Source organism: Polyodon spathula, chromosome 31 (genome assembly GCF_017654505.1).
Source record: "Polyodon spathula isolate WHYD16114869_AA chromosome 31, ASM1765450v1, whole genome shotgun sequence".
In the NCBI taxonomy this organism is placed as follows: Eukaryota; Metazoa; Chordata; class Actinopteri; order Acipenseriformes; family Polyodontidae; genus Polyodon; species Polyodon spathula.
The window spans coordinates 618,634-644,682 of NC_054564.1; the positions used below are offsets into that span (position 1 = coordinate 618,634).

The 26,049-nt window shown below is 50.4% G+C and overlaps 2 protein-coding genes across 2 annotated transcripts in view; one reads left to right on the plus strand and one right to left on the minus strand.

The window, feature by feature from the left end:
• Positions 1-585: 585 nt before the first annotated feature.
• Positions 586-10,598, plus strand: pargl (poly (ADP-ribose) glycohydrolase, like). The gene is made up of 15 exons (XM_041233556.1): positions 586-803; positions 1,805-1,921; positions 2,025-2,111; positions 3,625-3,696; positions 4,427-4,510; positions 4,603-4,763; positions 4,902-4,975; positions 5,674-5,740; positions 6,372-6,447; positions 6,579-6,726; positions 6,837-6,915; positions 8,427-8,535; positions 9,037-9,139; positions 9,533-9,661; positions 10,082-10,598. Exons 1-15 carry the CDS (start codon positions 615-617, stop codon positions 10,192-10,194), a joined length of 1,608 nt encoding a protein of 535 aa, XP_041089490.1. The 5' UTR covers positions 586-614; the 3' UTR covers positions 10,195-10,598.
• A 373-nt stretch (positions 10,599-10,971) lies between these two features.
• The window catches only part of LOC121303098 (2-oxoglutarate dehydrogenase, mitochondrial-like), a 32,878-nt gene continuing 17,800 nt past the window's right edge, over positions 10,972-26,049 (minus strand). Inside the window, exons 10-23 of the mRNA XM_041233547.1 lie at positions 25,131-25,259; positions 24,347-24,526; positions 23,204-23,356; positions 21,947-22,049; positions 19,997-20,125; positions 18,065-18,215; positions 17,550-17,677; positions 16,731-16,909; positions 15,162-15,233; positions 14,556-14,681; positions 13,973-14,045; positions 13,435-13,598; positions 12,698-12,852; positions 10,972-12,519 (exon numbers count right to left, since the gene is read on the minus strand). Coding sequence (XP_041089481.1) covers positions 12,399-12,519; positions 12,698-12,852; positions 13,435-13,598; positions 13,973-14,045; positions 14,556-14,681; positions 15,162-15,233; positions 16,731-16,909; positions 17,550-17,677; positions 18,065-18,215; positions 19,997-20,125; positions 21,947-22,049; positions 23,204-23,356; positions 24,347-24,526; positions 25,131-25,259 — 1,863 coding nt within the window. The 3' untranslated portion in view covers positions 10,972-12,398. The remainder of the gene's footprint in view (positions 12,520-12,697; positions 12,853-13,434; positions 13,599-13,972; positions 14,046-14,555; positions 14,682-15,161; positions 15,234-16,730; positions 16,910-17,549; positions 17,678-18,064; positions 18,216-19,996; positions 20,126-21,946; positions 22,050-23,203; positions 23,357-24,346; positions 24,527-25,130; positions 25,260-26,049) is intronic.

The following is a 26,049-nucleotide window of genomic DNA, read 5'->3' on the forward strand; positions in this document are numbered from 1 at the left end:
GAGACACACCGTCGCTCGGTCCCCAGGAGCCAGGGGATTCAACAAGGGCAGAGAACAGCATGACCCCCCCAAAGGGGTCCACTGCTGAAAAGGAGAGCGACAGGGACAAGGAAGAGAAGAGAGAGGTGCAGAAGAACAGGAAGGGAAAAGAAGAGAGGGAGGAGGATGAGCAGAAAGGGGAGAGGAGGGAAGAGAGGGAGGAGGATGGGGAGAAGGGGGAGAGGAGGGAAGAGAGGGAGGAGAAGATGAGAAAGAGGGAGAGTAGGGAAGAGAGGAAGGAGGATGAGCAGAAGGGGGAGAGGAGGGAAGAGAGGAAGAAGGATGAGAAGGGGGAGAGGAGGGAAGAGAGGAAGAAGGATGAGAAGGGGGAGAGGAGGGAAGAGAGGAGGAGGATGAGGATGAGAGAAGGGGGAGAGGAGGGAAGAGAGAGGAGGGAAGAGAGGGAGGAGGATGAGCAGAAGGGGGAGAGGAGGGAAGAGAGGGAGGAGATGAGAAAGAGGGAGAAGCCGACGAGAGAGAGGGAGGGGTCGACAAAAGAGAGGGAGGGGTCGACAGAAGAGGGGGAGGGGCTGAAGAGAGAAAGGGAGGGGCCAACGAGAGAGAGGAAGGAGCTGATGAGAGAGAGGAAGGAGTCGACGAGAGAGTCGTTGATGGAAGTGGAGATGTCCCAGGGAGGGGGGGTCAGCCCCAGCAGGGGGGCAGCGTGTCTGGGGGAGAAGCTGGCGTCGATGAGGAGAGCCCCAGAGTACAGAGAGGACCCTGGAGAGCTGCAGTTCGGACCCAGCCACACTGTGCTCATCAATGTGAGGCATTCACTGAGTTAGCTTACCATCCAGTACAGCCCCCCACAGTTGAGAGCTCACTGGCTTTGCCACGAGTCTCATATATATTTTATATTGTTAGTGAAAGAAGGGACTGGCTGAAGAGTTTGTCTACTTGACTGAGTCTCATTGACATGGTAGGCTAACACAACATTATCAAGCATGTTTCTAAATGCTCGCTGGTTAATCAAGCAGAGTGTCTTTCGAACACCTACAAACATATTCGTTGTCGTTAAGTGTGAATAAAACACAGGCGAACGCTGATATTAACACACTTAGATTCTGCTGTGGTTTGAACGTTTACAATTCCTTGTCATTCTGAGTGCAGATCTACACTCTCAGCGAAGCACACAGTATGTCCTTATCAACAGATACACCAGAGCGATTGAGCAAGCCAGCCATACCTGCCGTGCTCCTCCTTCTTTTAGAGCTGCTCCGACAGTGTGAGCAGCACTGGAAACGGGGAGGGAAGCAAGGAAGCACACAAAACAAAAACCCCAAACCGGATAGACAAGTAGGCACACTTCCCTACTAACACATACATACAATAAGGGGTGTGCTGGGGAAATTATTGTAACATTATTGAAGTGAAAGCAATACGTCCCAGGCTGTATAGGGTACCTTTGTTCTATTTATCAGTGTCACTGTGAGAGAGGTAAAGAGATCATCAGTTTAAAAATGTAAAAGCGAGATGCCTATTTTGTGCAAAGCAAAGAGACATTTTAATCAAAGCTTGCATTTCCATGCAACTGTACTGAATGTAGTTTTTCTGAATTTGGTCAAATGCCAGTATGAAACTGTACAGTAAGGAGGTCTATATAGACATGCTTGTTCATTTACCCTTGTTTGATGTACATTACTAAAGATAACTGTACGTATGGCAGCCAATCAAAATGCTCACATTTCACAAGCACTAATTGGAAGCTGTAAAGTTGCTTGCAACTCCTAGTCTTTATTTGTTTATTTATTTATTGCCTGGGCAGGTTCAGGGTTTCAAAACGGATAAGCAGCTGCGGCCGCAGCCTGGAGCCAGCGTGTGGAACAGTGACCATGTGAAAATGCCGTACTCCGTGAGGAACACTTTCACCAAGCAAGGGCCGGTAGGAGAATCACGCGGCCACCGAGAAATCACACAGCTCCTTCAGGCTGGGAAAACTGGCTTTCACTATGACAGCCTTTCCTCTTTTATCCTTTGCCTTTTAGTTTCGGAATGAAGATAAACTCCGTTGGGATTTGATAAGAAAGAAACTCAACAAGCTGTCAAACGTCACTAAATCTGAAACCATTGAGGTAGGAGAAAGCGACGAGCGAGGGAACGCTTCATCTACCAAACTAGCACCTCGAGCAAGGTGACAGGCTGGTCTAGCGCCACCTAGCCCCCGAGCCTGGAACCCAGGCCTCCAGAGCAAGGTGACAGGCTGGTCTAGCGCCACCTAGCCCCCGAGCCTGGAACCCAGGCCTCCAGAGCAAGGTGACAGGCTGCTCTAGTGCAGTAACATTAACCCACTAGCGCCACCTAGCCCCCCAGACTGGAACCCAGGCCTCCAGAGCAAGGTGACAGGCTGGTCTAGTGCAGTAACATTAACCCTCTAGCGCCACCTAGCCCCCGAGCCTGGAACCCAGGCCTCCAGAGCAAGGTGACAGGCTGGTCTAGTGCAGTAACGTTAACCCTCTAGCGCCACCTAGCCCCCGAGCCTGGAACCCAGGCCTCCAGAGCAAGGTGACAGGCTGGTCTAGTGCAGTAACATTAACCCTCTAGCGCCACCTAGCCCCCGAGCCTGGAACCCAGGCCTCCAGAGCAAGGTGACAGGCTGGTCTAGTGCAGTAACATTAACCCACTAGCGCCACCTAGCCCCCCAGACTGGAACCCAGGCCTCCAGAGCAAGGTGACAGGCTGGTCTAGTGCAGTAACGTTAACCCTCTAGCGCCACCTAGCCCCCGAGCCTGGAACCCAGGCCTCCAGAGCAAGGTGACAGGCTGGTCTAGTGCAGTAACATTAACCCTCTAGCGCCACCTAGCCCCCGAGCCTGGAACCCAGGCCTCCAGAGCAAGGTGACAGGCTGGTCTAGTGCAGTAACATTAACCCACTAGCATCACCTAGCCCCCGAGACTGGAACCCAGGCCTCCAGAGCAAGGTGACAGGCTGGTCTAGTGCAGTAACGTTAACCCTCTAGCGCCACCTAGCCCCCGAGCCTGGAACCCAGGCCTCCAGAGCAAGGTGACAGGCTGGTCTAGTGCAGTAACATTAACCCTCTAGCGCCACCTAGCCCCCGAGCCTGGAACCCAGGCCTCCAGAGCAAGGTGACAGGCTGGTCTAGTGCAGTAACGTTAACCCTCTAGCGCCACCTAGCCCCCGAGCCTGGAACCCAGGCCTCCAGAGCAAGGTGACAGGCTGGTCTAGTGCAGTAACATTAACCCTCTAGCGCCACCTAGCCCCCGAGCCTGGAACCCAGGCCTCCAGAGCAAGGTGACAGGCTGGTCTAGTGCAGTAACGTTAACCCTCTAGCGCCACCTAGCCCCCGAGCCTGGAACCCAGGCCTCCAGAGCAAGGTGACAGGCTGGTCTAGTGCAGTAACATTAACCCTCTAGCGCCACCTAGCCCCCGAGCCTGGAACCCAGGCCTCCAGAGCAAGGTGACAGGCTGGTCTAGTGCAGTAACATTAACCCTCTAGCGCCACCTAGCCCCCGAGCCTGGAACCCAGGCCTCCAGAGCAAGGTGACAGGCTGGTCTGGTGCAATACTCCAGGTCCTCATGTTAGTTTTGCATTTTTCTCTCATTGGACTGTTTCTCTGTTTTCTGCAGGAGGTGATCAAGTCCTACAATGTGAATTACAAGAACGAGTGGAAGTTTGATGCTCTGCACTTATTTTTTGAGGTTGGTTGCTCAGCTCTATACTAGCGCTGTAGACTTAGAAAAGTTTCCCACAGGTCTGGTAAAGCATAGGGAAGCATTGTAAAGGGCAGAGAGGTCTGGTAAAGCATAGGGAAGCATTGTAAAGCACAGAGAGGTCTGGTAAAGCATAGGGAAGCATTGTAAAGCACAGAGAGGTCTGGTAAAGCATAGGGAAGCATTGTAAAGCACAGAGAGGTCTGGTAAAGCATAGGGAAGCATTGTAAAGCACAGAGAGGTCTGGTAAAGCATAGGGAAGCATTGTAAAGCACAGAGAGGTCTGGTAAAGCATAGGGAAGCATTGTAAAGCACAGAGAGGTCTGGTAAAGCATAGGGAAGCATTGTAAAGCACAGAGAGGTCTGGTAAAGCATAGGGAAGCATTGTAAAGCACAGAGAGGTCTGGTAAAGCATAGGGAAGCATTGTAAAGCACAGAGAGGTCTGGTAAAGCATAGGGAAGCATTGTAAAGCACAGAGAGGTCTGGTAAAGCATAGGGAAGCATTGTAAAGCACAGAGAGGTCTGGTAAAGCATATTAAAAACATGGTAGATGAATAGTAAAATCATGGGAAAACTGCAGCTTTACTGTGGTAAACTTTTGTAAGGTAGCATTGCAATGTGTAAATGCAATGCGTGTGTCTGTCAGACTGCATTGTGTGCAGCATTCTTGTAGAAATGTTACTCAGTTCAGTTCAGTTCCTCTCCCTCTCTCCACAGAAAGGGGGATCCAAACCCGAGCTGTTTAGGGTTGTGAAGGCCATGGCTGAGCTGGCTCTCAAGCTACCAGACATCTGCCCCAAAGTAACAGTTCACTTGTTTCATTTAGTGTCCTATTTATTTATTGATTTCTCTCTACATCTGTATCTCACCCTGTCTTTCTCTTTCTCTTCTAGACTATCCCCCTCCTGAAGCAGGGCATGAATCACTCCCTCACCCTGTCTCAGGAACAGATCTCCTGTCTCCTGGCCAACGCCTTCTTCTGCACCTTCCCTCACCGCAACTCCACCCACCCGCGAGCTGAGTACAGCAACTACCCCACCATCAACTTCAACAGGTCAGAGACAGCGAGTACCAGGGCCTGGGCTCCTGTCTGGGGGGGGCTAGGTGGCGCTAGCGGGTTCATGTTAATGCACTAGACCAGCGTTTCAGTCACGCAGTGCACTGAATGAATAAAGAAAATCTTTCTCAACAGGCTGTTTGGAGAGAGTTCACAAAGGAAGCAAGAAAAACTGAAGACAATCTTCCAGTACTTCAGGAGTGTTACAGGTACTGCACAGCATAGTAAAAGCACGGCACAGTGTAGTACAGCACAGCGAAGCACAGTAATAAACACAGTGAAGCACATTGAAGCAGAGCACAGTGTAATAAACACAGTGAAGCACAGCACAGTGTAATAAACACAGTGAAGCACAGCACAGTGTAATAAACACAGTGAAGCACAGCACAGTGTAGTAAACACAGTGAAGCACAGCACAGTGTAATAAACACAGTGAAGCACAGCACAGTGTAATAAACACAGTGAAGCACAGCACAGTGTAATAAACACAGTGAAGCACAGCACAGTGTAATAAACACAGTGAAAGCACAGCACAGTGTAATAAACACAGTGAAGCACAGCACAGTGTAATAAACACAGTGAAGCACAGCACAGTGTAATAAACACAGTGAAGCACAGCACAGTGTAATAAACACAGTGAAGCACAGCACAGTGTAATAAACACAGTGAAGCACAGCACAGTGTAGTAAACACAGTGAAAGCTTGGTAAAGCATAGGTTCAGCATTGTGAAGCCCAGATAGGTGTGGTAAAGCATATTAAAAGATGGCAAACCAGCATAAACAAAGTCACAGTAACCATGGGAAAAGCGTGCAGGAAAGTTGCAAAATGACCCTGCACATGTATTCTGATCCTAGGGGCGAGACCAGTGAACTGAGCCCCGCGTGTGCTTCCTCTCTCCTCTCACAGAGACGCCTCCGCAGGGTCTGGTGACCTTCGAGAGACGAAGCCTTGTAGGACCACATGACTGGATACAGTGAGCTGCCAGCCTCGCGTCTTTCAATATCTTCCTTATATTATTATTAGTAGTTGTAGTCATAGTGTTCTACCACCTACTTCATAAATACATTGACTTCCTCAAACAACAGTCCACAGCAGGGTATCACACTTTAATGTCCTGTTTATATCAAAATAATGAATACAATATGCATTCCCATTGGCAGTGCATCAGGCCCTGGGGTCCAGTTGCAATCATAACTGTGTAATTAGTAATTGTATTTGAATCTTGGCACACCTGCGTAATTGAAATTGCAATGAGACCACATGGTTGATGGATCGCGGTTCAATCACACCCGTTTCCAGGCTGAGCCGCTGTCAGTCCCATGTTGTGTTTCACACCGAGTGATCCTTCTTCTCGTACCTTCGACCGCTTTCAGTGCCCCCCCCCCACTGTCATCGCAATTGTAACTGTAATGATAATGGACTCCAGGTCTTCATTACACACCGATATACTGCACAGCGGTACAGTAGCACACTGTCTCTCTGTCTGTCTGTGTCGCTGGCTGGCTCACTGACTGGCTGGTTTGTGGTGGTTTTTTCCTTTAGTATGTCAGTACAGATGCCGTTTTCTTCTGATTCTGTTCCTGTTTTTGTTCCTCCTCTTTCAGCTGTGACTCCAAGATCAGTAAACTTCACATCACTTCAGAGGGTGCAATTGAGAAGGAGGGGAAGGGAATGCTCCAGGTGAGTGTGAGTGCGAGTGTCTGGTTCTGTTGCAGGTTGGTTTCGCCTGTGCGATGGTCGATGGGGGTGGTTCTGGTTCTGGTTTCTGTTCTGACCCGGTCTGTCTGTGTCTCGGTTCTGCTCTGTTGCAGGTTGACTTCGCCTGTGCGATGGTCGGCGGGGGGGTTCTGGGTTCTGGTCTGGTTCAGGAGGAGATCCGGTTCTTGACCCACACGGAGCTCATCGTGTCTCGACTCTTCACTGAGAAGTTGAGCGATCGGGACGTGCTGTGTATCACTGGTACAGCTCTGCCTGAGTGTCAGTGTGTGCGCGTGTGTGTGAGTGTGTGTGCGTGCTTGCCTGCCTCTCTCTCTCTGAGTCTCTGTCTCAGTGTTTCTCCATCTCTCCAGGGCCCCAGTGCTACAGCGAGTACACTGGCTACAGCGACACCTACCGCTGGGTGGGGCCTCACACAGACACCACAGAGAGGTACACACCCTTCTCACTATCCCTCCCTAGTGTGTGTGTGTGTACAGTGTCTCAGTGTCAGATCTGTGTGTGTGTGCAGTGTCTCAGTGTCTGATCTGTGTGTGCCGTGTCTCAGTGTCTGATCTCTGTGTGTGTGTGTGTGTGTGTGTGTGTGTGTGCAGTGTCTCAGTGTCTGATCTCTGTGTGTGTGCAAACACGTCAGTGTCTCACTGTGTGTGTGTGTGTGTGTGTGTGTGTGTGTGTGTGTGTGTGTGTGTGTGTGCAGTGTCTCAGTGTCTGATCTGTGTGTGTGTGTGTGTGTGTGTGTGTGTGTGTGTGTGTGTGTGTGTGTGTGTGTGGTGTCTCTGTGTGTGTGTGCAGTGTCTCAGTGTCTGATCTGTGTGTGTGTGTGTGTGTGTGTGTGTGTGTGGGTGTCTGATCTGTGTGTGTGTGTGTGTGTGTGTGTGTGTGTGTGCAGTGTCTCAGTGTCTGTCTCTCTGTGTGTGTGTGTGTCTCAGTGTCTGATCTGTGTGTGTGTGTGTGTGTGTGTGTGTGTGTGTGGTGTAGTGTCAGTCTCAGTGTCTGATCTGTGTGTGTGTGTGTGTGTCTCAGTGTCTGATCTCTGTGTGTGTGTGTGCAGTGTCTCAGTGTCTGATCTGTGTGTGTGTGTGTGTGTGTGTGTCTCTGTGTGTGTGTGTCTCTCTGTGTGTGTGTGTGTGTGTGTGTGCAGTGTCTCAGTGTCTGATCTGTGTGTGTGTGTGCAGTGTCTCAGTGTCTGATCTCTGTGTGTGTGTGTGCAGTGTCTCAGTGTCTGATCTCTGTGTGTGTGTGTGCAGTGTCTCAGTGTCTGATCTCTGTGTGTGTGTGCAGTGTCTCAGTCAGTGTCTGATCTCTGTGTGTGTGTGTGTGTGTGTGTGTGTGTGCAGTGTCTCAGTGTCTGATCTCTGTGTGTGTGTGTGCAGTGTCTCAGTGTCTGATCTGTGTGTGTGTGTGTGTGCAGTGTCTCAGTGTCTGATCTCTGTGTGTGTGTGTGTGTGTGTGTGTGTGTGTGCAGTGTCTCAGTGTCTGATCTCTGTGTGTGTGTGTGTGTGTGTGTGTGTGTGATCTCTGTGTGTGTGTGTGTGTGTGTGTGTGTGTCTGATCTCTGTGTGTGTGTGTGCAGTGTCTCAGTGTCTGATCTCTGTGTGTGTGTGTGCAGTGTCTCAGTGTCTGATCTCTGTGTGTGTGTGTGCAGTGTCTCAGTGTCTGATCTGTGTGTGTGTGTGCAGTGTCTCAGTCAGTGTCTGATCTCTGTGTGTGTGTGTGTGCAGTGTCTCAGTGTCTGATCTGTGTGTGTGTGTGTGTGCAGTGTCTCAGTGTCTGATCTCTGTGTGTGTGCAGTGTCTCAGTGTCTGATCTCTGTGTGTGTGTGTGTGCAGTGTCTCAGTGTCTGATCTCTGTGTGTGTGCAGTGTCTCAGTGTCTGATCTCTGTGTGTATATATGAACAGTGTCTCAGTGTCTGGTCTGTGTCTCCTCTTGCTGATCCATGCAGGGACGGGTGGCTGAGACGCTGCACTACAATCATTGCCATTGACGCCATCAAATTCAAAAGTGAACAGCAGCAGTTTGAGATGAGAAACGTGGAGAGGGAGCTCAACAAGGTGGTGCCGCGGGCCTGTGTGACGATTCATACAGCCCTGCAATAAAAAAACAACTTTCCGCTCAGCAACAAGACGACAAGAAGTCACGCCCGCTCACTAATGGCAAAATTAACAGTAGAATGGAACTGTGTTTAATAATTTCAAATATCCAGCTGACCCTGTGTCTCTATATCGGTGAACATGTCCCTCTGACCCAGTGTCTCTATATCGGTGAACATGTCCCTCTGACCCTGTGTCTCTATATCGGTGAACATGTCCCTCTGACCCTGTGTCTCTATATCGGTGAACATGTCCCTCTGACCCTGTGTCTCTATATCGGTGAACATGTCCCTCTGACCCTGTGTCTCTATATCGGTGAACATGTCCCTGCTGACCCTGTGTCTCTATATCGGTGAACATGAACATGTCCCTCTGACCCTGTGTCTCTATATCAGTGAACATGTCCTGCTGATTGAGAGGGTCTGTGTTCTGTAATGCTGTTCTTGTGTTTGTCTCTCCCAGGCGTACTGTGGGTTCAGATCCCGGGTTCAAGCACAGGGCTACCCCTCTGTGGCGACTGGGAACTGGGGCTGTGGAGCCTTCAATGGAGACAGCAAGCTGAAAGGTGCGGCGGTTTCAGCACGTTTACTTCTTCGTTGGGTTTACATTTTGTATAATTATATATATATATATAGTGACAAATAAAGAGGTTTATCTAAACTTCACCGGGCCACCGATCAGGTAATCAGAACAGGGCAGGTCCAAACTCACACGCATCAGAAACTCTGCGTCTTCAGTGTAAACTCACAGGCAAACGTTTCCACTAGAAGTCATTATCAGTGTCCTCATTTGAAGTTTCTTTATTATTTCTCAGTTCAGTGCTGTCGAGTGTTTAATAGATACGGATGTTAACCCTAAAATCAGAACAGCAGAGAACAACTTCCCTCAGATGAAGCGCCTCATGTCCTTTCAGCAGCGTGATGGACTGTTGTTTCTGCCCTCTCCCTCCTTACCCCAGCTCTCATTCAGATAATGGCGGCCTCAGAGGCGAGGAGAGATGTTGTGTACTTCACCTTTGGTAACAAGGAGCTGGTGCAGGAGATCTGGAACATGCACAACTTCCTGCAAAAACAGCACTTCACAGTCGGTAAGAAACACAAAGGCAGCTGTGGCGTGCTGGGGATCTGTTCCTGTAGGTGTGGAAATACTGACGGGGTCCAGTGGCTATCATGAGTTTACTTTGAATGTCATCTAATGGGTTCTTCGTATTTCCCTTGATGTAATCATTCTGCGTGGTTCTGACTCCTGCTGCTCCAATAGCCGGCCTTGTCTGTCGGCACGTGATTTAAGTAGAATGATCTTCAGTGCCCTGGGTTGGGATTCTCCAGACAAGCTCAAGGCAGACTCTGTAGAAAACAAAAATGTAATAACTCCCCATTGGACCAACAGAACCGCTCCGAAAGAACTCCATGAGCTGAATTAAAGTGACTTGAGTGCTGTTACTGTTACAGGACTTGCAACACAGCACTCAGCCCCCCACTCCCCTCTCTCTCTCACCCTCTCCCAGGTAAACTCTACAGCGTACTGAAGAAGTTCTGTGAAAGAAGGCGCTACAATCCAGCAGGGGACCTTTATGGTTTTATCTACCAGTCCTACGCAGATTTGAAAAGCCGACATTAAAACAGCCAGCCAGTTAACAATCAGCCTCTGGCAGGTCCAGCCTTGATCACTGAACCGGGGGCGGGCAAGAGACTGGACCAGAAGGGTTTGGCACGGTTAGTTAGCCTGTGAAAAAGACATGGCCTGTAAAAACTGGTAAACATACAGCTACTCCACTGATAAACATAAACTGCTTCCAAATTGGGATTTTTATTTCAACCAATGTGATTGACTGGGAATAAATCAAACAAAAGCTGGGCCTATATATATGTATATAATTGATTTAAAACCTGAATGCCTTTGTGCAGGAGTCTCAGTGAAGGAGAACAGAGAATGCATACATGACTGTAATACAGATAGAGATGGGATGTGTTTGATTTTTTCTTTGATATATATATAAATAAAATACTAAGACTATCCACTAACTAATGATTTAATGAAGCTTCTTGGCTTGTATTGCTTGGAAGGATAAGGTATGGGGGGGGGGGATGGGGAATGCAGATTAATGTTCTCAAGCGATCACTGCCTCCAATTGGCTACACAGAACTCCTGTGTGTGTGGAAGTGCATGCTGTACACTGTGGTGTTTACCACGAAAATAAACAACGCTGTGTAAATACAAGCAGCTTCGTTCGTGTTTACCACGAAAATAAACAACGCTGTGTAAATACAAGCAGCTTCGTTCTCTCTGGGTATACACGCAGCGCATTGTGCTGCTCTGAGGGGAGTTGTTTAATTCGCTAATTATTGGTATACAATATCGACAGCAACGCAAGACAAATTCACACGGATGCCAGTGGAGAAGATAACGCCTTTTATTGAATGAAGCAAAAAAGAATCACAATGAGAAAAAAAAAAACCTTTTAAAATCACCCACATATGAAAATAAATAAAATCAGCTTGTATCCCAGAAAGATCTTTCCTAACGCGAGTGGCGATTCCTCGATCTCATTTTCCTTTAGGTAAAGCCGCCCCGTTTAGTTTCTCTTGGGTTTGGCACAGGGTCGAGCTGCTGGTACTGCGACGCTGAGGACAGACGCACAGCGCCGTACCACAGTAACAGAAACACACACACGGACACACACACACACTGCGAACTGCTCTGTAACCCAGACCTCAAACCAAAGCTCTCTCAAAGCATGCAGGCAACAGCACAGCTCTTTCCTTCGTTTAAAAGAGCCGGTTCATATCCTCTTCCACTCCATGGCAGCCGAGCTGCAGAGTTCAATCCAGCCCTCGGGAAAAATCCTGCCAACTCAACACTTCTACTTTTTACTTTATTTCCTGTTTTTTTTTTGTTGAGTTATATATATATATATATATATATATATATATATATATATATATATATATATATATATATATATATACACACACACACACATACATATACATACACACAGAGCACTCAAATAGAAAATTCCCTAATTCACAAAATGTACAAACTGCACTCAGATATATATAGATCTCTATCTATATATCCATCTATACATCTCTCTATCCATCTATAGCCATATCTAGATAGACAGATAAATAGATTTGCTTGTTAACAGCTTGCGCGTGTGTGTGTGTGTAAATGCATTATTTTCTGTATTGAAACGATGCATTTCGGATGGAAGGAGAGGCAACGGGAGACACCTTTGCCTGCCCAGTGACCGGTCTGTTCATTCTGTACGTCGCATGATTTCTGCTTCAGTGTTTTTTTTGTTTTTTGTTTTTTTTTATGTATTATTATTAATTCTGCATTGGTTGATTTTTTATGACTGATTGATTTGCGAAAAAGTCTTATCCACCTGTCATGTTTTCTTTGGGTTTGTTTCGTGTGTGTGTTTATTTATTCTATCCCTTTGTAATATATATTTTGTTTTTGAAAAAAAGCAAACAAAATAATAATATCAATAATAATAATAATTAATAATAATAATAATACAGATGATTCAGGAGCAGGATGTAAGATGGCAGTAGCATGCACAGACTACAGTGCTGGCGTCCCTTAGGCTCCAGGAGTCAGACACTGTCGAGGAGGACAAAACTGAAGCGCCATGAGCTTGAAACCACACCCTAGACTTCGTTTGCAGTTTAATTTTTTCTGGGCGGATGGACAGGCTGACAGGAGTAGTGGAGGTGAGTTTGCAGAGTGTGTGTGGGGGGGAAGGGGGGGGGACCCTCGAAGGCCCCCCATGTTGAAGACTGAGTGTGGACAGTGTGGGGGGATGGGGGACCCCTCTAGGAGAGCCCCTTGAAGGCCTCCAGGTTGAAGGTCGTGTCCAGAAAGCGCTTCAGCTCCTGCAGGTGAGTGTGTTTGTTACCAGTGGCAGGGGCTGCGGCGGGGTCACGACCGGCATACCTGAGGAGGGGAGAGCGAGAAGGGAGAGGAGTAATAACAGAATGAGAACACTAATACTAACACAGCCGAAAATAGTACTTACAACACTAACAGCAACGCTAGCAATACCAATACAACCCCCACAGGAGGAGGACAGGAGAGCAGGGCAGAGGAGGATAGGAAAGCAGGGCGGAGTTACCAGACGGGCCGCTCGCGGTTGATGGTGGTCCGGATGCGCGGCTTCACATAGTCGTAGTATCCCTGGTTCTTGTGCTCCTCCTGGCACCACACCAGCTCTGCATTGGGGAAGCGCTCAACCTCCGCCTTCACCAGATCAAAGGGGAAGGGAGACAGCTGCAAACAGCAAGCAAACACAGTACTGCAGATCAGAGTCACTACTGCAAACACACAACTGCTGCAGATCAGAGTCCCTACTATGTTACTAAAAGTTATTGAGAAGGCCTCTGGAATTTCCTGCAGGGACTGGGTGTTGATTATTGATCCAGCTCTCCACTGTAATCAGGGGAGGGTGTCCGGTGTCGATCGGGCTGGTTTACATTCACAGTGAAGAAACACCTGCTTGGGTTTGTGATGGGCGATGCTTTTCTTACTCTGCAGAGAACAGCGATCCACACTCTGGAATTCTCTCCCTGAGAGCATTCGCCTGGCTGACTCACTTTTGAAATTTAAAAATAGTTCAAACACATCTTTTTGATTTGGCTTAATCTGAATTTTTCAGCACTTTGTGACAACGCTGTTATGAAAGGCGCTATATAAAAACCCAAGCGGCTGTTTCTTCACTAGTTTCACTCTGCGTGGTAAATCTGCACCAATAAGAACGACCCTTGACTGTGGAGAGCTCGATCCAATCAAATCAATGACTCAGTGCAATAATGTCCTGGTGCAGCTCTGCCTCGGCCCGGTGGCTGCACCGACCTGCTCGATCCTGGCGATGGCGACGTCAGCCTCCATGCCCCGCATCGTTCGCTCGCGGTTCAGCTCATAGTAAACCTTCCCGGTGCAGAACACAAGCCTCTTCACCGCGGCCGTGCTCCGAGACGCTGCGCTGACATCCGGGATCAACCGCAGGAAGTCCGTCCCTGTGGAGAAACAAACAAAGTTATTATTGATTTGTCAGACTCTTTTATCCCAGGCGACTCGCACAGGTGTTCCAGGGCAGTGCAGGGTCACAATGCAAGCTTCATATTGAAACACAGTGTAGTTTACAGCAAGTGAAATAATACTAATACTGCTAGAACACAATATGAACCAGTTAGGATCACAGCAAATTATATCTGCAATGCAACAGATCAGGTTTTACTACCAGCTTGATCAGCCCACAATGTGTCTAGATAACAGGCTCAGGTGTATCTTATTATTAAACTCGTAGTGAAACCAGGACTGGATCACACTGCTATGCAGCGGGAGTCTCGCTCCCATCCCTGCCGGCGGCGATGGGGGTCACGTGGCTCACCTAAGGTCATGTCGTCGAAGCTGGACTTGGCTTCAGGGTGACGAAGCAGAGACTTGGGTGTGAAGATGATGAGCTGGAAAAAATACAAACACAAAATAAAGACACTTCCAGAAATGTCATTAAAAGTCGTGTCACTTTATCAGTTTCCTATTTAGTGTGTGGGGAAAACTAGAAAAGCACTGGTGTGTAATTCAACGTGTTAACATTCTTCAGCAGATTGCATGCCACTTCACGAAGCTAAATGAGTTCATTCCACGGGGGGGGCAATGCTTTTGGCCAGAGCTGCACACGTGTGAACTACAGACAGCATGCACTAGTGCTGCAGTAAGTTTATAACAAAGAGATTATATATTATATATATATATATATATATATATATTTTTTTTTTTTTCGGTTAAGCAGTGGCATGTCTGTCTAGTAGTTACACATATCTATCCACTTGTCATGATTTTTTCATTATGTATTTAGAAATTTTAAAAACAGTTTGTGTGAACTCTATGGGGTCCTGCCAAAAATGCTGAAAAAAAAATTCTGCATCATGAAATCGAATCCCGTGAATAAAACGTGGGCTGCCGGCACGCACCGGCTTCCTGAAGGGCTGCAGGATCTGTCGTCTCAGCACGTGGAAGTAGTTGGCTGGGGTCGAGCAATTCACCACGATCCAGTTACAGTCGTACAGCTGGCGCACTGCAAAATCACCTGTGATTTTCTATAAAAAAAACCAAAACAAACAGGAGACTCTCAAACAGCACAGGAGATAGCCACAGAACACTTAGACATTCAGCAGACGTTTTTATCCATAGCGACTTAGAGGCTAGGGGGGGTGAACTCTGCTACATTCAGTACAGAGCAGAATATATCCATCGGGTAGCATTAAACAGTTTACAGCAGGCATGGTAAGAACATTCCCATTGCAAAGCTGTCTCACCCATTCCAGGCTTTAACATGACACTGACAGAAGCCACACAAAGAAAAGCTAACCAAGGTCTACGGTCTAACTACGTGTTATCAGTTAGTGTTCTGTGAGTGCTATAAATACAGCGACGGAAATAAGACTCCTATTGCAGAGAGGCTGGACCGCAAAATCTTCAGCGATTTTCTTCAAATCAAAACAGAAAAAAAACAAACAAACCAAAAAAAAAAAAAAAAACCTGGATGGTTCTTCGTAAGTGTGAGGAGCTTCACTCACCGGGAACATGTCCGAATCATCATTGCACATCTGCAGGAACCGCTCCGGCCGAGCTGAGGAGTGTTCGGGGCCCTGGGGAAATCAATCAATCAATCAATCAGTAATACTTGGCTGCTCCGAGGGTTCGAACAGGAGGAATTCTCTTTTGCACATCAACCTTCCCCGAAGACGCAGTATGGAGATGATCTTTCTTTCCCTGAACCCACGCTGCCACGTATCGAAGCCAGGTGCCTTCCATCCACGCCACTCACAATCACATCTTTACCAGCACGAGATCGTGCTGCAAATCAGGCAGCGTCTCCACGGTACGGCCGGTAGCTTCAACTGCCTCGTTTCTTCATCATCCCCCTCACCCCCGCCCTGGACTACTCTCCGGTTTGTGCGACAGTTCAGAGTGGCTCTGGGGTCACTGTGTGTGATGCAGTGGCTCTGGGGGTCACTGTGTGTGATGCAGTGGCTCTGGGGTCACTGTGTGTGATGCAGTGGCTCTGGGGTCACTGTGTGTGATGCAGTGGCTCTGGGGTCACTGTGTGTGATGCAGTGGCTCTGGGGTCACTGTGTGTGATGCAGTGGCTCTGGGGTCACTGTGTGTGATGCAGTGGCTCTGGGGTCACTGTGTGTGATGCAGTGGCTCTGGGGTCACTGTGTGTGATGCAGTGGCTCTGGGGTCACTGTGTGTGATGCAGTGGCTCTGGGGTCACTGTGTGTGATGCAGTGGCTCTGGGGTCACTGTGTGTGATGCAGTGGCTCTGGGGTCACTGTGTGTGATGCAGTGGCTCTGGGGTCACTGTGTGTGATGCAGTGGCTCTGGGGTCACTGTGTGTGATGCAGTGGCTCTGGGGTCACTGTGTGTGATGCAGTGGCTCTGGGGTCACTGTGTGTGATGCAGTGGCTCTGGGGTCACTGTGTGTGATGCAGTGGCTCTGGGGTCACTGTGTGTGATGCAGTGGCTCTGGGGTCACTGTGTGTGATGCAGTGGCTCTGGGGTCACTGTGTGTGATGCAGTGGCTCTGGGGTCACTGTGTGTGATGCAGTGGCTCTGGGGTCACTGTGTGTGATGCAGTGGCTCTGGGGTCACTGTGTGTGATGCAGTGGCTCTGGGGTCACTGTGTGTGATGCAGTGGCTCTGGGGTCACTGTGTGTGATGCAGTGGCTCTGGGGTCACTGTGTGTGATGCAGTGGCTCTGGGGTCACTGTGTGTGATGCAGTGGCTCTGGGGTCACTGTGTGTGATGCAGTGGCTCTGGGGTCACTGTGTGTGATGCAGTGGCTCTGGGGTCACTGTGTGTGATGCAGTGGCTCTGGGGTCACTGTGTGTGATGCAGTGGCTCTGGGGTCACTGTGTGTGATGCAGTGGCTCTGGGGTCACTGTGTGTGATGCAGTGGCTCTGGGGTCACTGTGTGTGATGCAGTGGTTCTGGGGTCACTGTGTGTGATGCAGTGGTTCTGGGGTCACTGTGTGTGATGCAGTGGTTCTGGGTCACTGTGTGTGATGCAGTGGCTCTGGGTCACTGTGTGTGATGCAGTGGCTCTGGGTCACTGTGTGTGATGCAGTGGCTCTGTCTCTCACCATTCCCTCCATGCCGTGGGGCAGGAGCAGCACGATGCCATTCTGCCGGACCCACTTGGCCTGGCCTGGGCAGATGAACTGGTCGATGATTCCCTGGGCTGTGTTGTGAAAATCCCCAAACTGAGCTTCCCACAGAACCAGCGCATTGGGACTGGCCATGGCGAAGCCCAGCTCGAACCCTGAACACAGTGAGAGAGAGAGAGAGAGAGATAAATAACAGCGGTAGTGGTGACTCTAACAATCATAAGTCACGTTCCCATCAGAACCTATTAGCAGCATCTACACTTGTAACTCTCATTCAAACAGATCTGATGACCTCTAATCAAACAGAGTGCCTTCTCTTCTCTTCCACTCTTTGTATCACAGCCCTGACTGCGCAGGAAATACACCTGGAACACTTACAACAGGGATTGAAGCAAACTCCTACTGTAGAGCAGATTCACCCATTCCTCCAGGTTTTAACACCAGCTTGATCAGCCCCAGCGTGTCCAGGTAACAAGCTCAGGTGTGTCTGATTATACTCACAGTGAAACCAGGAATGGATCAGACTGCTGTGCAACAGGAGTCTTATTCCCACCCCTGTGTACTCACCCAGCACCCAGTACTCACACAGGGAGCTGTTGCACACAGTGTTAGTGTTAGGGACTCACCCAGCACCCAGTACTCACACAGGGAGCTGTTGCACACAGTGTTAGTGTTAGGGACTCACCCAGCACCCAGTACTCACACAGGGAGCTGTTGCACACAGTGTTAGTGTTAGGGACTCACCCAGCACCCTGCACTCACACAGGGAGCTGTTGCACAGTGGTAGGGACTCACCCAGGACCCCGTACTCAGACAGGGAGCTGTTGCACACAGTGTATTGGGCCTGGTTGGGCCAGAGATGGTTCATGGGGATGCAGGTCCTCTTATCCACATTCTGATCATGCAGCACATGGTGACGATGGCTGAGAGGAGAGAGAGAGAGAAAGAGAGAAAAACAAGTGTTAAATCATCCATATCTCCAGGAAAAAAAAACAAAACAAAAAAACAACAGTTCAAAGTTGAAATACTATTACAGAAATAAAAAAGACACAAAATGGTTTTGACAGAAGTCTTTTTGAAGACACAGAGCAAGACACGCACTGTGCACAAGACCCCCGGTGCAGAGCGGGTAGATCACAGGGTTCGCATAACAGGACAGACCTGAGCAAGGGCTGGTCTCCATCTTGCTCTGTATTTGAGAGGTTTGCATTAAAAATAAACGTACCTAAAACGTTCAACCATTCACACTTTTAAAGCATCTGCGTTTCTGGTTAAATGGTCAGTGTTTCTGACCCCCTTCCACCCCCCACCTGAAGGTGCCTCTCTCCACGTCCTGCCCACTGAGCCGCACGTTGATCCCCTCCTTCAGCAGGGATCCGAAAGCCATGTACTCCCCCAGCGCCCAGTCCACCGTGCGGGACTTTATCATGTCCCCGCGGGTCTTCAGGATCCGCTTCAGACCTGCAGACACGAAGAATACCAGCGCAGGATCACAGACAAGAACATCACGCACACACTCACCGACACACAGAATACCAGCGCAGGGTCACAGACAAGAACATCACGCACGCACTCACCGACGCACAGAATACCAGCGCAGGGTCACAGACAAGAACATCACGCACACACTCACCGACGCACAGAATACCAGCGCAGGGTCACAGACAAGAACATCACGCACGCACTCACCGACGCACAGAATACCAGCGCAGGGTCACAGACAAGAACATCACGCACACACTCACCGACGCACAGAATACCAGCGCAGGATCACAGACAAGAACATCACACACACTCACACGCACAAATACCAGCGCAGGGTCACAGACAAGAACATCACGCACACACTCACACGCACAGAATACCAGCGCAGGGTCACAGACAAGAACATCACACACACACACCGACGCACAGAATACCAGCGCAGGATCACAGACAAGAACATCACGCACACACTCACCGACGCACAGAATACCAGCGCAGGATCACAGACAAGAACATCACGCACACACTCACCGACGCACAGAATACCAGCGCAGGATCACAGACAAGAACATCACGCACACACTCACCGACGCACAGAATACCAGCGCAGGGCAGGGTCACAGACAAGAACATCACACACTGACACACACACACACAATATCAGCGCAGGATCACAGACAAGAACATCACGCACACACTCACCGACGCACAGAATACCAGCGCAGGGTCACAGACAAGAACATCACGCACACACTCACCGACGCACAGAATACCAGCGCAGGGTCACAGACAAGAACATCACGCACACACTCACCGACGCACAGAATACCAGCGCAGGATCACAGACAAGAACATCACGCACACACTCACCGACGCACAGAATACCAGCGCAGGATCACAGACAAGAACATCACGCACACACTCACCGACGCACAGAATACCCGCAGGGTCACAGACAAGAACATCACGCACGCACTCACCGACGCACAGAATACCAGCGCAGGGTCACAGACAAGAACATCACGCACGCACTCACCGACGCACAGAATACCAGCGCAGGGTCACAGACAAGAACATCACGCACGCACTCACCGACGCACAGAATACCAGCGCAGGATCACAGACAAGAACATCACACACACACACAGAGCTGACGCACAGAACATCACGCACACACTCACCGACGCACAGAACACAGCGCAGGCATCACAGACAACAACCGCACCCGAACACAAGACAGCGCACATCACGCACACACTCACCGACACACAGAATACCAGCGCAGGGTCACAGACAAGACCATACAGCGCACCCGTCACAGCCCTGCACGCAGGGTCACAGACAAGAACATCACACACGCACTCACCGACGCACAGAATACCAGCGCAGGGTCACAGACAAGAACATCACGCACTGCACTCACCACACGCACAGAATACCAGCGCAGGGTCACAGACAAGAACATCACGCACGCACTCACCGACGCACAGAATACCAGCGCAGGATCACAGACAAGAACATCACGCACACACTCACCGACGCACAGAATACCAGCGCAGGATCACAGACAAGAACATCACGCACACTGACACACAGAATATCAGCGCAGGGTTACAACCGAGACACGCACACACACAATACCAATGAAGGGTGAGGTTCTCAACATGGAGACAGACGGATCAATAGACACAGAGAGAGAGAGAGAGAGAGACGTGAAGACACAGACACAGAGAGGTTTCGTGGTTGGCGTCTGTCACCTCCGTGAATGGTGAAGTCCTCCACAGGCACAGAGCTGGCCACTTCTCCGATGTGAGTCAGCTCCTCCTCACTCAGCCCTGTGTGGGGGCAGTTCATGCTCTTGGGCTGGCCGTCCAGGGTGAAAAAACCTGGAAACAAAATCACAACACAGCTCTAAAACCGAAAACACACTGCCCTGCATCGCCGGCACCGACCACACCCGCACCCGAACACACCGCCCTGCATCGCCAACCACACCCGCACCCGAACACACCGCCCTGCATCGCCGACACCGACCACACCCGCCCCGCACCCGAACACACCGCCCTGCATCGCCGACACCGACCACACCCGCACCCGAACACACCGCCCTGCATCGCCGACACCGACCACACCCCCTGCACCCGAACACACCCGCCCTGCATCGCCGATCACCGACCACACCCACACCCGAACACACCGCCCTGCATCGCCGACCACACCCACACCCGAACACACCGCCCTGCATCGCCGACCACACCCGCACCCGAACACCCGCCCTGCATCGCCGACCTGCATCGAACCATCGCCGACCACACCCGCACCCGAACACACCGCCCTGCATCGCCGACCACACCCGCACCCGAACACACCGCCCTGCATCGCCGACCACACCCGCACCCGAACACACCGCCCTGCATCGCCGACCACACCCACACCCGAACACACCGCCCTGCATCGCCGACACCGACCACACCCACACCCGAACACACCGCCCTGCATCGCCGACACCGACCACACCCACACCCGAACACACCCCCCTGCATCGCCGACACCGACCACACCCACACCCGAACACACCGCCCTGCATCGCCGACCACACCCACCCACACCCGAACACACCGCCCTGCATCGCCGACCCACACCCGCACCCGAACACACCGCCCTGCATCGCCGACACACCCCCCCCACCCGAACACACCGCCCTGCATCGCCGACCACACCCGCACCCGAACACACCGCCCTGCATCGCCGACCACACCCGCACCCGAACACACCGCCCTGCATCGCCGACCACACCCGCACCCGAACACACCGCCCTGCATCGCCGACACCGACCACACCCGCACCCGAACACACCGCCCTGCATCGCCGACCACACCCGCACCCGAACACACCGCCCTGCATCGCCGACACCGACCACACCCGAACACACCGCCCTGCATCGCCGACACCGACCACACCCGCACCCGAACACACCGCCCTGCATCGCCGACCACACCCGACCCGCACCCGAACACACCGCCCTGCATCGCCGACCACACCCGCACCCGAACACACCGCCCTGCATCGCCGACCACACCCGCACCCGAACACACCGCCCTGCATCGCCGACCACACCCGCACCCGAACACACCGCCCTGCATCGCCGACACCGACCACCCCGCACCCGAACACATCGCCGACCACACCCGCACCCGAACACACCGCCCTGCACCCCCGACCCGACACACCGCCCTGCCCTGCATCGCCGACCACACCCGCACCCGAACACACCGCCCTGCATCGCCGACCCCGACCACACCCACACCCGAACACACCGCCCTGCATCGCCGACCACACCCGCACCCGAACACACCGCCCTGCATCGCTGGCTCTGACGTTAATATCGACCGTCTCGCTATTACAATTCAATAAGAAACTTCTTCAAGCTGAGAAGGAGGAATCCATTTCAATGTGATGTGAACCTCTACATGCGAAACCCAGGCCAGCACACTGAACCCACGCTGCAAAACACTGCAGGATACAGAATACTGCCTGGGATGCATGAGTTATAGAACTCCCTGTAATACAGTGAATACATGAATGAATGAATGAATGAATGAATGGGTAGATGATGGATGGATGGATGGATGGATGGACGGCTGGAAGGATGGCTGGATGCATGAATGAATGGACGAATGGAAGGACGTGTCTATGCTGTTGCTCACCGGGCCAGGGAGAGTCCAGCCAGTGCTTGATGTGCATGATCTTCTCATCCTTGGATCTCTCGTACGCCTCCTCGCAGATCTTATCATACTTGGAAATCTCTTCCTGAAAACAAGAGAGGGACACAGACATGTACACAACTGTGCCCGAGTGCCGCCCTTGTCAAAATCAACACAAGAGCTACACAACTGTGTCCCGCGCTGCCCGCATCACAGCAGTGAATACATGGAGCAACATAATCCTGACTGTTTAGACACATTCTTATTCACCACACGGCATGGGTCATAAAATGGCGGGCTCAACGTATGGAGTGCTGTGTTACTGTGCCTTGTGTGTGTGTGCCATTGTTACCCTGCTCCACTGAAGTGTGTGTGCCACTGTACCTCGCACTCTTGCTGGGTCACAGCTCCCTCTGACGTTAGTCTCTGTGTGTCTGTGTGTCTCTCTGTACCTCGCACTCTTGCTGGGTCACAGCTCCCTCTGACGTTAGTCTCTGTGTGTCTGTGTGTCTCTCTGTACCTCGTACTCTTGCTGGGTCACAGCTCCCTCTGACGTTAGTCTCTGTGTGTCTGTGTGTCTCTCTGTACCTCGCACTCTTGCTGGGTCACAGCTCCCTCTGACGTTAGTCTCTGTGTGTCTGTGTGTCTCTCTGTACCTCGTACTCTTGCTGGGTCACAGCTCCCTCTGACGTTAGTCTCTGTGTGTGTGTGCGTGTCTCTGTACCTCGCACTCTTGCTGGGTCACAGCTCCCTCTGACGTTAGTCTCTGTGTGTCTGTGTGTCTCTCTGTACCTCGTACTCTTGCTGGGTCACAGCTCCCTCTGATGTCAGTCTCTGTGTGTGTGTGCGTGTCTCTGTACCTCGTACTCTTGCTGGGTCACAGCTCCCTCTGACGTTAGTCTCTGTGTGTCTGTGTGTCTCTCTGTACCTCGTACTCTTGCTGGGTCACAGCTCCCTCTGACGTTAGTCTCTGTGTGTGTGTGCGTGTCTCTGTACCTCGTACTCTTGCTGGGTCACAGCTCCCTCTGACGTTAGTCTCTGTGTGTCTCTCTGTACCTCGTACTCTTGCTGGGTCACAGCTCCCTCTGACGTTAGTCTCTGTGTGTCTGTGTGTCTCTCTGTACCTCGTACTCTTGCTGGGTCACAGCTCCCTCTGACGTTAGTCTCTGTGTGTCTGTGTGTCTCTCTGTACCTCGTACTCTTGCTGGGTCACAGCTCCCTCTGATGTCAGTCTCTGTGTGTGTGTGCGTGTCTCTGTACCTCGTACTCTTGCTGGGTCACAGCTCCCTCTGACGTCAGTCTCTCTGCGTATTTCTGCAGCACTGGTTTCTGCTTCTTGATCTGCTTGTACATCAGGGGCTGGGTGAACATGGGCTCGTCCATCTCATTGTGGCCGTTGCGTCTGTATCCCACCTGGGAGGGAAGCGGGGAGCAGGGGCTTCAACACTGCGGCAGCTCATGGCTAATTATTATTATTTTATTTTTTTATTAGCAACCTTTCTCGAAACATGCTTTAATATCCTCTTTTGGTCAAAAAAAACAAAAACAAACCAAAACAACTTTAAAACATGACAACACCTTTTATAAAAAATAGAGCAGACCCTGGAGCGGGGGTCCCCAGCCCTGGTCCCGGACATCCCCCATCCTGCAGGCTTTATAGGTGTCTCTACATCATCAGTGCTAAAGACCTGGGACACGTGTTAATCTGGACTAATTCAGACAGAAACTGGTTCAATCCCGGTCCTGGAGGGGCCGTCCCTCCTGGTTTTTGTTCCAACTGTGTCCTAAATTACTTAATTGATCAATTATTACCAATTATTGTTCTAATTAAAGTAATCAAGGGCACAGTTGGAACAAAAACCAGGAGGGACACGGGCCCCTCCAGGACCAGGATTGGACACCACTGGTTTAAGTAACAGACAGTTCGGCTGAAACGAAACCCAGAAGAACCTGTAGCTCTCCAGCAGCAAACATTGAGCCAGGAAGAGTCTTGATGGGCTGAACTCCCATTTCTCGCCCGCAAACGTTTCCTATTTTCTTGTGTTCAAAACAAACAACCAACCAAATAAACAAACCACCACTAGAGCTGCATGAAGCAATTACTGGACTATCCGGAAGGCGCTCTCCATAGAGATCAGGTGCAGAGAATCAGTTCAGGGTCGCTGGTGTCGATCAGGTGGATTCAGTGAGTGAAGAAACAGCTGCTTGGGTTTGTGACGATCGATGATTTTCTTAAGATGCTGTGGAGGAGAACAGCGATCCACACAAACCTCTTCGCTCTGAACGGGTAAATCAGCCCGGTCGACAGCAGAGACCCTCCCCTGCGGAGAACTCGATCTGAACAAATCGGTCTGTGCAGCTCCAAACAACACAGTTACCAGACGACAGTGCCGAGGGCCTCACCAGATCCACGACCACGTCCTTGTGAAACGTGGCCCTCCACTCCGCGGCCACGTTGCACACGTACATCACGGCCTCGGGGTCGTCTGCGTTCACATGGAAGATGGGCGCGTTGACCACGCGGGCCACGTCCGTGGGGTAGGGAGACGAGCGAGCCATTCGGGGGTCCGTGGTGAAGCCAATCTAGGGGGGGGACAAGGAACTGGGGTTTACTTCTGTTTATTATATAGCAGACCCTGATATTGATGAGATCCAGCCCTCTGAAATGTCTTTATAATATACAGCACTAGACCCTGATATTGATGAGACACAGCCCTCTGAAATGTCTTTATAATATACAGCACTAGACCCTGATATTGATGAGACACAGCCCTCTGAAATGTCTTTATAATATACAGCGCTAGACCCTGATATTGATGAGATCCAGCCCTCTGAAATGTCTTTATAATATACAGCGCTAGACCCTGATATTGATGAGATCCAGCCCTCTGAAATGTCTTTATAATATACAGCACTAGACCCTGATATTGATGAGACACAGCCCTCTGAAATCTCTTTATAAAATTAGGGCTTCTGCAGTTTGGTGTTTTACTGTGACTTTTCTACTCTGCTTTAAGAATTTCAATTGATACCTGTCAAGCCATTCATGCATCTCTATTCACCGAGACATGTAAACAGTAACATGGATTTAAATGTACTGTCTTTTGGCCAAGCCTTAATTTCTCATTTACATGCAGAACATGCAAAACGAGACGGCAGCATGGTAATGTGGCTGCTCTGTGGTTACCTGGTTGTTGACGACCACGTGTATGGTGCCGTGGGTCGTGTAGGAGGGCAGGTCGCTCAGGTGGAACGTCTCGTACACGATGCCCTGGCCAGCAAAAGCAGCGTCGCCGTGCAGAAGAATAGACATCACCTGCAACACAGAGACAGAGAATCAGAGAGAGAGAGAGAGAGAGAGAGAATGAGAGAGAATCAGAGAGAGAGAGAGAGAGAGAGAGAATCAGAGAGAGGGAAAGAGTCTGTGAGAGATTGAGAGACAGAATCAGAGAGAGAGAGAGAATCAGAGACAGAATCAGAGAGAGGGAAAGAGTCTGTGAGAGATTGAGAGACAGAATCAGAGAGAGAGAGAGAATCAGAGAGAGAATCAGAGAGAGGGAAAGAGTCTGTGAGAGATTGAGAGACAGAATCAGAGAGAGAGAGAGAATCAGAGACAGAATCAGAGAGGGGAAAGAGTCTGTGAGAGATTGAGAGACAGAATCAGAGAGAGAGAGAGAATCAGAGAGAGAATCAGAGAGGGAAAGAGTCTGTGAGAGATTGAGAGACAGAATCAGAGAGAGAGAGAGAATCAGAGACAGAATCAGAGAGGGAAAGAGTCTGTGAGAGATTGAGAGACAGAATCAGAGAGAGAGAGAGAGAGAGAGAATCAGAGAGAGGGAAAGAGTCTGTGAGAGATTGAGAGACAGAATCAGAGAGAGAGAGAGAATCAGAGACAGAATCAGAGAGAGGGAAAGAGTCTGTGAGAGATTGAGAGACAGAATCAGAGAGAGAGAGAGAGAGAGAGAATCAGAGAAAGAGAAGACAGATACACAGAGAAAGAGATACACATATACAGAGATACCTAGAATTAGAAAGATACACAAACACACATACTGAGAATCAGGAGACATACCTAAACACACACACAGAGAAACTCACAGACCAGA

Bases quoted from the DNA above. Each gene is read 5' to 3' on its own strand.
- pargl (XM_041233556.1), top strand. From the start codon at position 615: ATGAGAGAGAGGAAGGAGTCGACGAGAGAGTCGTTGATGGAAGTGGAG. The intron at 804-1,804 runs GTGAGGCATTCA...TTGCCTGGGCAG, and splicing joins GCCACACTGTGCTCATCAAT to GTTCAGGGTTTCAAAACGGA. The intron at 9,140-9,532 runs GTGCGGCGGTTT...TCCTTACCCCAG, and splicing joins TGGAGACAGCAAGCTGAAAG to CTCTCATTCAGATAATGGCG.